This window comes from Chionomys nivalis, chromosome 1 (assembly GCF_950005125.1).
Source record: "Chionomys nivalis chromosome 1, mChiNiv1.1, whole genome shotgun sequence".
NCBI classification, from domain to species: Eukaryota; Metazoa; Chordata; class Mammalia; order Rodentia; family Cricetidae; genus Chionomys; species Chionomys nivalis.
In genome coordinates this window covers 146,571,371-146,584,021 of record NC_080086.1, presented here as the reverse complement: position 1 = coordinate 146,584,021, position 12,651 = coordinate 146,571,371, and the positions used below count along the sequence as shown (strand labels likewise).

General features: G+C 47.9%; 1 protein-coding gene across 1 annotated transcript in view; it reads right to left on the bottom strand.

The window, feature by feature from the left end:
* The window catches only part of Gsdme (gasdermin E), a 68,507-nt gene that overhangs the window by 13,098 nt on the left and 42,758 nt on the right, over nt 1–12,651 (bottom strand). Inside the window, exons 6-9 of the mRNA XM_057763093.1 lie at nt 10,758–10,922; nt 8,991–9,118; nt 7,212–7,413; nt 4,336–4,409 (exon numbers count right to left, since the gene is read on the bottom strand). Of these exons, the coding sequence (XP_057619076.1) occupies nt 4,336–4,409; nt 7,212–7,413; nt 8,991–9,118; nt 10,758–10,922 (569 nt within the window). The remainder of the gene's footprint in view (nt 1–4,335; nt 4,410–7,211; nt 7,414–8,990; nt 9,119–10,757; nt 10,923–12,651) is intronic.

Sequence of the window (12,651 nt, the reverse complement as noted above, 5' to 3'; positions counted from 1 at the left end):
TGTTCTGGCTATTGGACTGGTAATGTTGGACCCATATGTATTTGCCCTTCTGTATCTGGTTGCTGAACTGATCTATTTATGAATATATGGCGATTGCTTCTCTCTCTGCTTGTTTAAAGTCCACTTTACCCTGTGAGATTATGAGTGTAACTTTTCTGCTTACTTTTGATTTCTATTTAGTTGCTTTTTTTTCCAGTCCCTTTTAATACGCTGTCTTAGCTAGGATTTCTGTTGTGAAGAGACATCATGACCATGGCAGCTCTTAAAAGAAAAACATTTCATGGGGGCTGGCTTACAGTTTCAGAGGTTTAGTCCATTATCATCATGGTGGAACATGGCAGTATACAGGCAGACATGGTGCTGAAGAAGGGTGGTGTGCAGGCAAACATGGTGATAGAAAAAGAACTGAGAGTTCTACATTTTGATTCAAAGGAAGCAGAATCGACTGTGTACCACACTAGGCATAGCTTGAGCATATAAGACCTCAAAGCCCACCCCGACAATGACACACTTCCTCCACCAAGGCCACACCTCCTAATAGTACCATTTCCTATGGGCTAAGTATTCAAACACATGAGTCAGTCTTATGGGGAGCATATCTATTCAAACCACCACATACGCATACATCAGTGAATGGATTTCTTGTGGTTTGGTTTTCTTTGAGACAGGGTTTCTCTGTGGCTTTGGAGCCTGTCCTGGAACCAGCTCCTGTAGACCAGGTTGACCTCCACTCGAATTCATAGGCCTGTCTCTGCCTCCCAAGTGCTGGGATTAAAGTCATGTGTCACTACTGCCCAGCTGAAACTAGTTTTTAAATGCCTTTTTCCTTCCCCATCTGGAATCCCCACAGTGCAAATATTTTCACCTATTTCTGCCCTAGATACCTTGTAGCTTTTCTCAATTATACACACCAGCCCCCTTGTCTTACTGAAGTAATTGGAAGGATTATCCTTAGGTTCTGCAGTGTTTCCTTGTGCTACTTCCTATTTTCAGAGCTTTGTGTGTTTTATTGCACTGATTGGATATATTGGCTCCAGAATTAATAGTCTTTGGTATTTTTTAAACTAAGATTTCTAACTCTTAATTTCTCATTTATATCCCAAATTGCTTTTTGCTTCTTTGTGTTACTTTGTTTATATTCTCTTGGAGCTCATTAATGTTTCCTTGGGATCATTACTGTAAACTCTTCAGACTTCCTTCTCAGAGATTATTTTTAGAGAAGAACAGCTATTCTCTCTGGCTGGCTTGTTCTCTGTATCCTGTACATTTGTGGAACATCCAATATTTTGAGGCACTTTCATTTTGTCAGCTGGATAGGTGCCCGGGCTTCAGTTACACATGAACTCAGCCGTGCAGCTGCTGTGCGGCGCCTCATTTGGTTCCTGTCATTAGGGTCAAGGGGATAACAACAGTGCTGACCACAGTAGGGCTTTGCCACAAACACAGGCTTCCAAGAGTGTATTCAGCCATTATGGACTCATTGGTATAAGATTCAGAAAGAGCTATCCCTAGGTCTGTCCAGGTGAACATAGAACACATCATGAGTTATAGAAGATGCTTGAATCTGTAACACCAACACCCACAATTCTAGAGCCACAGGATGGAACCAGCCCCTTTCTCCAGGTCTTACCAGGTAAATATCTCCAGTAACCATGGGATTTAAGGTTTTGAAACATAAAGGAGTTCTTCCCTAGTCCTTTGGGGGTGGTTAAAGTCTCTGGGGCTTTATGGCCACTTTTGTGGATGTGTGGGATTGAGACTGTAGCTCATCCAGGACCAAGGTGATAAGCACAAGTTTTACTCAGTACAGCAACCCTAATCCAAAGTCAATGGACTATGGAAGTTAAGTTCCTTGGGTCTTCCCTGTAGTTCTGGTTTCCATGCTCAGAGGTGCAGGACTTTGGGGATAATTCCCCTGTGTGCCATGGCTTAATATGAGTGGTACGCAAGCCTGTTGTGTGTCTGTGGCCGCAAGGCAAAGGTGGAAACATGATCATGCAAAGAGTAAGCAGTGGAGTGGCCAACTTGTGGCATAGTTTGCCATGAAGCTGAAGACCACAGATGTGATTCCAGCTGCAAGCCAGGGTAGTGCTGAGGCTTTTTGCACCAGCAGCTACATTTCCAAAGCTGTAAGCACAAAAAATTCTCACTGTCATTGGGTGCAAGTATCACTGACAGTTGGGGCCCTGGTTGCTGGATTCCTGGAGCTGTAGGACCTACTTGGAAACTTAGCCAACTCGTGATAGACAGGCGCAAGTGAGGGTAGGCCTTCACGGGCATCTACAGCCCCACAATCTCAAGGTTGTAGGGTGAGGAGGAGATGGCCCCCATGCATATGACTATGGTACCTCAGAGCCTGAAGTAGCAAAATGCTGTCAACACTGCCTTCCACCCAGTGTGGGCACAGGACAAAAGGTCCATAACAAGGTAAGAGTCTTGCTGATTATGGGAGGCCCAACTAAGGTGATCACCTTCTTTGGAGCCCTGATTAAACAAGCCGGTTTCTCGGAGTGGACATTAAGCTGTATGTCCTCTGGCTTGGGCAGTTGCAGAATGATAAGGCCTACAGCCATTTTCCATTCTTTTCTCCAGACAGCATCAGGTTTAGTGAAGGGCAGGGTATGTCCAACAGGTACTCCCTACATCGTTTAATGTTCCAATCACTTTTTTGCTGACAGTTTTTTTCTTTGTTCTGGGGCAGGTACACACTCACCACTGCCACCACTTGGTCATTGGTTGTTTTGTTTATTAATGTAAATGACAATATTAGAATTTCTCAGGTATTTGGGTGAACTCAGGTGTAGGTACTGTCATTTATTAATTGTTTTCTGCTTCAAGAACCTTTGCCCTGGCTACTCTGTATCCTTTGGGAATATTTCCTAGATTTCTCTACTGATTTAAATCTACCCTCTTACCAGTCCACAGCATGTGAATAGTGTATCTGGCAATTTGTCCAAAACCTTAAAGAAGACTCAGCATCACTTGGACCTTCAAACAGGAATGTGGGTAGATTGTGTGACTTTTCTAGGTAAGTCACTTTAAGACGTACACAATACTCCAGTCTTGAAGTGGGAAATCTACAGAGATTACTTGAGGACACCTAGGACGATCTTCCTTTTAAGAAACCTGTTTTGTCTGCTGAGCAGCTCCAAATGCAGGCAAGTGCATCTGCAGGCAGCAGGAGTCCATCCAGTTTTGGAACTGGTTCCTGGCTGGTCCTGGAACATCAGCCAAAATCAGAGCCAGAGCTCACTGCAAAGAGTGCTAAGTGAGTTCATTAGGGCCTGGCTCCCGTAGCACGAGTTTCTTCTCTGTGTACTTCCTGAATGGCTTCAATTAGTCCCTAAATACTCAAGAAACAGACTTTGGAAATGCTGAACACTCACTGCTGCAAGAGGGAACAGAGCTGTTTTGCTCATCATCTCATACAATTAGTACAATTATATCGTTTCTATAATCAAACTACACAAGCAGCCATCACCCTCAGCTGGTCTGAGATATGGTGGCATGTTTCCAAGAGTTGAGTATCCTCTGGGGCACGGACTCTGTGGTCAGTTCTGATGGCACCAGCCCAGCTATGTGATAAGATACCTAGTGATCCTGGCTTCTGACACATCCTACATACAGAACAACATCTAAGACCACCCACATGCTTTGGTATTCCCAGAGGACACACAGAACATAAGTAGGCCTATCTAGGCAGTCTGCATTGCCAGCTTTGCTGTGAGGTAACATGGGGGCTTGGCACCATACCAGACTTTAAAACAAGTGATCCAGGGCCTTCTACCAGCACAGACTGTGTGAGAGAAGCTGCCTCTGGACAATCTGGGCAGCCTGTTGCTGGTCTCTGCTAACTGCCCTCTCTGAAACCTGAGAACTTGCTCCACTCTGGGCTTAGACTCATTACTGATCTCCTGCTCTTGCAGTGGTACTGATTCTGTAAGAGGATGGGAGAAGCTATGTCTCCTTCAGAGAGCAGCCGTGAGTGCTTTCTGGGAAATGTGACACAAAGCAGCTTCAAACCATGCCACACAGTGCAGTGGCCAACAGCAGGGTGTTGGGCCTCTCGGTACCAAAAGTCTGAGTACCAAAAGTGGCCAGAAGTCTCCAAACTGAGGAAAGAACAGTATTGGAGTTGGCACACTAGGCTGCTTTGCTAGCCAGTTCTTTGAACACTTCGTTCTGTACCTCAGACATTCCCCCCACCCATATGTTAATGATATGTGCTTACACACTCAAGCTGAGAAACTAGAGGTGTTATACCAGCTGCATAGCATCTGTCCCTTATTATCCCTAGTCTTTTCCTCCCCACTGTCCCAGCTGAAGGTTCCTTACCAGGTGGCACAGCGTACGAATAATGTGAAGTTTACAGCAAGTCCCCAGGAGAACTGTAGCATTATCTGGCATTTCTGTAGAAGACATGCATCGTGGTCATGATCATTGTCAAAAACAAGTTTGTGGAAGCCAAGCATGGTGACGCATGTTGTATTGTCATCATTTGAGAGGTTAGGCAGAAGAATCACAAGCCTGAGACACAGTGAGCCCTTATATTAAAAAGAACAGTTCGGCCATCCCTAGGTGGTGTCCAACTTATACTTCATTACCTTGCTACCACCAGTTAAAGTACGTGTGACTGGGCTAGGAGTGGTGGCATACTCTTAATCCTAGCACTTGGGAGGCAGGATCTCTGGGTTCTGGGTCAGCCAGAGCTACACAGACTGTCAGGAACAAGAGTGTGGTCATATTTGAAGGCAGTGCTGGTGATCTGAGGGATCTCCCTGGGAATCTAGTTACTAGAAGATGCTCTTTGACATCGAATTTGCTAGTTAGCAAGAAGGACATGGACTCTGGGAAAGGATAATTGGCTCAAAAAAAGCCATGCTTGAATGGTTAGAACCATTCCAGGTAACTAGGCTGGAGCTTCTATCAGGAAGCTTTGTTTTGTTTCTGCTTTTTTAGACATATTTTTGCTATGTAACCCAGAATAGCCTTGAATTTGCAATAACCCTGCCTCTTCCAAGTACTGGGATTTACAGGCATGAGAATATGTAACATATAAACATTCAAGACCATAGTGTGGGGTATTCTCTAGGAACCTGTCAATTTTACACACTAGAAGGTATTTAGGGATACATGTCAGTACACCACACAAACATGAAGGGCTCCATCATGCCACCAGTCCCTTTGGGAAAGAAAGCTCCAACAGGGCTAATCAATGACACAACAAAGTTGGGACAGAATTGTGAGAGGCTAGAGCTACACCAGCTACACCAGACGACCCTGCCAAAGAGAATTCAAATCAGTGCCATTCATGCATCTATACAATACTTCCCATACAAAATAAGAGCTGCTGAGATGAACCTAACCCTCAGCGCATTACCTTGGAGCTGCTAAGTCACCTGGTATAGTGACCACTCATGAACTTCATGACCACCTACATCTGTTAGCTGTATTACAGATGACATGTCACAGGCTGTGACCCAGAGAGGACAAAAGGACATGGCGCTGAAGGAAGGGGCAGCCTTGTTAGGTGATCCCACCAGAGAAACCTAACACACCTTCCAGTGTGATCATGTCCCTGCCTCTGAGGAAGCTCACAGTTTTCATATGTCCCCAAGGAGGCCCTCACTCCACTTCAAGAAGAGGATAGAAGGCACAGGGCTGAGAAGGGCATGTAGTGTCAACCAAGCACTGACACATTTCAACCCCTTCACCTTCCAGAATGCCTCTTGCCTCATGAAATCACTACTGCATCCCTCTTCCCTAGAGGTGCTTAACAGAGCTGTGAGCACATCACAAAGGGCTCTCACCCTGGTGCATGTCCTAGACCAGGCATGCTCTGTCCTCCCCTAACTACCTGGCTGCCCAGGAAGTCAGGGAAAAAGCGATTCAGTTACAAATGAGGTTCTGTGGTCCTGAGGTCTTGGATTTGCCAAGATTTGCTCATGGTCAAAGGGGCAGAGGAAACTTTCTGGGAGACAGGCAGTGCTGGAAGTGGCTAAGCAGGATAAAGCCAAATAAACACTGTCAGGGCCCAAGAGAACTACTTTCTATTCCAGCACTATCCCCAGATCTCAGGACGCCATGCTGTCTGGAAGAGTTGGCCAAGAAGGGTCCAGGGTTAACTAGAATACTACCAAAAGAGCTTTAAATCAGCCAACCTTTGTGGCTGCTGTTACAACATCAGTGGAAAGGGCAGGGTTAATGTAGATGCTGGCTACACATAAAACTTCCCCTGCATCCAGCTTCCAAATGGGAATAAGTTTTGTGTTAAAACCCCTCGTATGGTCAGCAACAGAGCTATATCAAGGCCAGGGAGAATGTGACTGGTATAGTCTGTCAGCCATGGGCTATTCTACATAGAAACGCTTAAGTAGTGTAGAATATATAAGAAGCCTTCTCACAAGCTGACAGAAAGTCTATACTCAAGCATGTTCACTGTTAACATGGGTCTAGCTCTAGGTGGCGTTTCACAGAGCCTATGTCTCATATATGGTCTCAGTCAGCCACTCAAAGACTTTCTCTGTGATTTAGAACAAGACACAGGGTTTATCCATCAGCACATCAAGCTGGAACATTATTTCTGATTCATTTTTTAAACACTGAAGGTTCCCTGGGCCTTTGCCTTTGTAGTACTGGGGAGAAAGCCCCTGTATCAGGACCCCAGTGCCTATTAGCATGCAAGTTGGGCCTCCAAGGATGGGGTATAGCTACAGCTGCTTCACAGAGGGTACCACCAGACCTTCCTGCGTGGTGGGCTCTGCTTGACAGTAACTAAAATCCACTCCCCCTGGGAAACTATTTTAAGACCTATACAGAAACACAGCCTGCCTCCTCACCTTGTGCATAACACACCACTACGCTGAACCCTGAGAGTACCTTGAAGGGGGGCACAAGTGTGCAAGGAGGAAGGAAAGGACAAACACCTCCAAAGGAAGGTGACCCTGATGTGGATCACAGGCTGCATTCTGAAAAGGACTTCCAGTGAGGAAATCAGAAGGTAGTCCTCCCTGAGTAAGAGAGTCATCCTTCAGAGTGTGGCAGGGTTCTCCCTGGCTTTCCACCTCTTATCTTCAGGACTGGAAGAAGACAACTATACCAAAGCATCCTTGGTCATCATCGCTTCTGTGTCCCTGGCACATACAGAAAGCAACACCATTTCCTAGTCATGGCAGACATTATCCTGTTCTTTTTTGTCTCAGTTTCCGTACCTGATAGTGCACTGACCAGGAAGTAGGCTGTTGCAAAGAGCTTCTGGTTGCTGACCTCATCCTGCGGGCCAGGACGCTCACCCTGTACCCTGCACCCCACCAGCTGCAGGAAGGTTGTGAGGTCCTGCTGCTGCCTGTCTGTCAGATCCTCCATCGCCAAGACAGCCTGTGAGGACCAAAGGCCGCCAGCCATATCATCACACTACAATGCAGAAGGGGAAGAAAGACTACGGTGAAGCTAGAACCCATTGAAATGCAGCTCAACTGAGCCTCGGCCCTATTCCCACCTTCCCAATACCCCATGCCCTTCACCTCCAGGTAAAGCAAGCAATGGGCCCTTTCCTATACTTTGATGCTATCCATGGGCCTAAATTTCCTCCTAAGGACAAACTAAGGTGAGCCTTGCCCAAGTGCTATCCTTCCCCAAGGAAAGGAAAAGAGTCATGCAGGAAATATTGGGCAGAAAAAACCTTTCAGACCAAGACAGGCTATGGAGTTTTACCAGACACCAGGGACAAGCGGCTACATACCAAATTGATGAATGGAACATAAAAGCAACATTCCTTCCTGGATCTCACACTACTGACAGACCTCTAAACCTAGTGTGTCCCCAGCCTGCCTTGGCAACTTTGTCCCTCCTCACAGGGCTGCTCTGGAGTGGGATGGCACTGCCCATGAGCCTGTTCTGACCCCTGAGCTAGCTGTACTCCATAAGTATGCCATGTCCCCTCTGACACCCACCAGCAAGCTGATGCTCTGCCAGCATCGGACAGGGCAGATGCGACTCTCTCCACAAGGAACCAGCCTGACATTTTCCCCTAGGAAGGAGCTATTTTATGGAGTAAAAGTCATGGGACTGGAGCATTTGTGTCCTTCTGAAGGCAAACTGGACCATTTGGACAACTGCACTTCTGCCCCCTGGTTACCAAGCTCTCCAACACAGTCTCAGATCAAGAGGGAAGATAATATATGAGTGGCTCTCTGGACACCTAAATCATTTGAGCAGTATAGGAAAAGAAGAAGGACGAAAAACATCACAATGAAAAAATTTTCAAAGCTTCAGCCTCATTAAGAACAAAAAATCTGAGCTCATGGAGGGTAAGCAGCTGGCATCTCCCTCAAAATCTGGCTGTTGCAAAACAGCAATAAATACCTACTTATCTGTTCTAAGATAAGTAGAGCTCACAGCTCTACCACATAGCCTCTTCCCTGTGAGCTGAATGAGTGTCCCCCTGCAGTCTCAGAATGGGGCCTGTTTGGAATGAGTCTTTGCAGGCATCAATAAGGTGAGAGTCTCAAAGCAAGAGCACCCTGTATCTAGTAATGGGGATCCTTAATGAGTGTTGTGTCTAGAGAAGACCCCAACAAACAAGGGAGGACAGGACAGAGTAAGAGTGGAGCAGCTACAAGCCAAAGAATGACAGGAGCCACCAGAAACTGCAGGGAACAAGGATTCTTCCCGCGATCTTTCAGAGGGGTATGGGCCTGCTGCCACTGTCAATTCTGGACTCTGCCCTCCAGGTCTGGAAGAGAGTAATTTCTGATATTTTAAAGCCCCAAGCCTGTGGTCATGTGTTATAGCTCTAAGAAAGTCACTTATTCCTCTCTGCCTGATGTCAGCTACAAGTTTTAGGGCTAAAAGGAGGTGGTGAAACTTAATTTCAAATTATTCCAAAGCCATCCTAAGAAGTCTAGCCTGTGCACATTCTAAGAGCAACCAGGTACAGACCCAAACTCAACACCCTTCCCCGCCTCTCACCCCCACCCCTGCTGCCTCACCACTTGCTCCAGAGCCTTGAGGAGTTCCTCGTCAAACAAGACTGTCTGCAGGAGGCAGAACAGCGCCATCTGCTGCTGGGCAGGTAACTCTGCAAAGGGATGGAAGCTTCTCTCCAGGTGTGCAGCCGCTGTAGAAGCAGAGCAGATGCAGGGTCAGGCCTAGCTCCCAACCTGCCTCTCAGTCCTTCCAAAGGACTCCAGGTTCAGAGTCAGCTGTGGGGCTCGGAGATACACAGTACCCTGGGTGGCTCTCAAGAATCTGGGAAGCTACAAGAAAGGGACAGAGAAGCCCACTGTGATACCCCAGGCCTCACCTGTCTCTGCCCATGCAGTGCTAAGCTTGACCAGGTAGTTCCTGGAAGCCACTTATGCATGGTAGCTATAGGAATACGTCCTCAAGACTGAATCACTAAGCATGAGCCACACTGGTCCCCAAACACGTCCTTCCTGGCACTGTCTAGAGATGCACTGCTGCTTGGCATGCTTCCTTTTCAGTGCACAGTGAAAGGGTCAGCACTCAACATGCACGGCAAACATGGCTTCCACTTCCCTCCCTGTGCCTTCCACTCCTGCTCAAGATGAGCACAGAGTGCACTCTGCTATACCGCTTACACCCTCCACAGGAGGCCTGGGAGCCTGTGCCCCATAGTCCTCTTTCCTGAGAACAGTCAAAAGTTCCTAGTAAATTAAGGCAAAAAAGATGGGCTGGGACGGTGCTTTCCTGCCGAGGGCCACAAGCGGATACAGAAATGCATGGCCTCGCTGGTGGAAGTCTAGGAAGCAATTGACAAAGAGCTCCTGAGCCACATCTTCAAACTCTCCCCTGGAACACAATTCAGTCTTCTTCAGACTCTGCCTAAAAAGAAGGGCTGTCCTGGTTAACCTAGAATCTGAGGGCTCAAATACCAGGCCAGAGGTCCAGCTACACCTGCCACCATCCCCAGGTTCCTAGGGTACCCAGCCAATAGGATGGGCAGCTCAGCTTGGAGCGGAGGAAGGGAGTTCCTGCCTCACCTGCTTCCGCAGGGCAACTCCAGCTCAGTCACAACTACATCTTATAAGTAGACATCTCATGTTTAGTCAACTCTCGTCCCAGGAAAGATCTACTTTAAACCCAGGTCTCCATCACCCTGTCCTCCGACAGTGACATTTTGTGACAGGAGCAGCATCCTCTGGTTAGGGATTCACTGAAGCCCCAGGAAGGAAGTTCGTTTCTTGCTATGCAAGGCAGAACATATTCTGAGCCAGCCCTGGCTTCTAAGCTCTAACTTCATCTCGTTTCTCCTTTTCCTCACCCAGTTCCCCCTACTGCACACTGCTCTCCTGCACTCAGCAAAGCAAACCAGTTCCGAAGCAACAAGCTGTGTGGAGCAAAGAGAATTGTTATGGCCAGTTCAGAGGTACGGCCCCTCTGCCATGTGGATGAGGCACTTCCGTGGCATTCACCATGCTGACAAAGAGCGGCTGCCATGTACTGAAGCCCAGGATGTGGCAGAAGTGACAGAGACCCTGGGGTCTCCAACTCTGCTCATTACTGCCATTCTCAGTAGTCAGGTTCTGTGGTCCAGGGGAAGAAAACTGCCAGGCACTTGGACAGCACACTCCTTGGCCTCTCACACTGAGCCACCTAGGGTCTCTCTCCATTTTTCAAAATAGTAACCAAGAACTGGTCCTCCTTAAGATCCAAGGGGATCTTGAATATAACATCTCCTCTAGGGAGAGAGGGTCCACTTGTCCATCTGTCCATAACTATGCTGCAGCCCATACCTTGTTTTAAAATGTGTAGTGGCCCATCCTGGGGAGAGGTCCCTTGACCCCCATCCGGCATGTCCAGGAATGCAAATTCTCTATAGGCCAAGGGGTCCAAGTAGACAGAGTCAACTTTCTTCTCATGTTCAAAGCCACCATGCTTCCCTTGGAGGAGACAGAATTCTGTAGTGGGGAGAAGAGCACACACCAGACATGGGTCAGCACAGCTCACCCACATCTCGTCACCTTTCCATAGCTCAGGCTGTGCTAAAAGACTACGGAAAGGCTTTTGTTTCTTTGCATCTGCTTTTTGAGACAGTCTGGGTTGAATGAGAAGTATCTCCCATAGGCTCATCATTTGTGCATTTGGTCCCCAGTTGGTGGCATCGTTTGAGAGGTGAAACCTTGAGCTATGATCATCCAGTGTGATCTCAGCCTCTGCCCCTCCAAGACAGACTCTTCTTTACCTGGGACTGGAAGCCAAAGGACACTCTCCCTCAAGTTGTCTTTGGCCACCGTGTTTGTCACAGCAACAGAAAAAGAACTAGTAAAGAGGTTTGCTATATAGCCCAGCCTGACCTCTAACCCCAGATCCTCCTGCCTCAGCCTCCCAAGTGCTGGGATTACAGACGTATGCTACCATGTCTGCTCTCCTGAGGATTTTCACACTACGTCTGATGAAGCATTGCGTGGCAGACAAAATAGCCCCGTCTGCACTATAGCAAGCTTAGGAGTACCCAAAGGCTCCTTCTGTGACCTTGTCCTCTGAGATGAGGAGGGACCTTGTATCTCCTGGAGGGTGTGCCACCACTTCAGAGAAGGGTCTGAAAACCTGAGCTTCTGTTCTCCACCACATTCACATCCCTTCACTGTAAACTCCTTTGGCTTCACATCCTAATGACATCACAGCGAAGGAGAACCAGAGAAGGGCTCTTGGCTAAAGCAGAACCCAAGCAGCCACTTTCCAGCAGAAGTTCTCTGGGCCAGGATCTAGATACTCTAGACAAGAAGAGCACTGGAGCACAGGGCTCGGGAGTGGCAGGGTGTTTCCAGACAAGGATTAACTTTGGGGAGACCAGACGACAGTGGTGTAGGTGATAAGAGATCAAGCTGGGGATATTTGTGTGGCAAAGATCATGCTGGGAACAGAGGTGCCGCAGACAGTGTTTGAGCAGGTGAATGGAACGCTCTGATTATGGTTTCAAATCCTCACTACTAACTACACTGCAAGACAGAAGACGACATCGGACATTCTGGGTGAGAAGAAGGGAGTTGCTTCAGTCCCCACAGCCCCAGACAGAAGCGTGGGACTGGGAGGCGGGGTGAGGACAGTGTCACTGTTGGGGACATCAGATAGCTGGAGGATTCACACTGCAGAATGAGCACATGGCCGCTGCCCAAGAGCAAGCCCAGCTCCTGAGTGATGGATGGTGCCTCTGATTAGACCTGTGAGAGGTGTGTAAGAGGGGTTTCATGGCAGCTGAGAACACAAGGGTGGAGGAAGGTTCACAGTGACTTACAAGATGACTAGGGTGGTTATCCAGGGTAACGTTGCCATAGGCAGGAAACTTGAATGGGCATCTCCTTTCAGCTCCCACAGGCAAGAAGCATGGACAGGCATCTCCTTCCAGCTCCTATAGGACAGCTAGGAAAGCCATCCACAGTAACCCTGCCAGAGGCAGGAAGTGTGGGCAGGCATCTCCTTCCAGCTCCCACAGGTCTGTTGATGAGACTACATCAGAACATTCCACGTGGAGTGGTAGGAAATGCAGATGGGCAGCAGCGGGGAACGCAGTCATTTAGTGTTTGTGGACCCCGTCACAACATGCAAAGGTGTGGCGCTGCCTCCACGGCCAGGGCATGGGAAATGAGCCAAAGACAGCGATGGGGATTAAGGGGGGGCGGGCAGCAG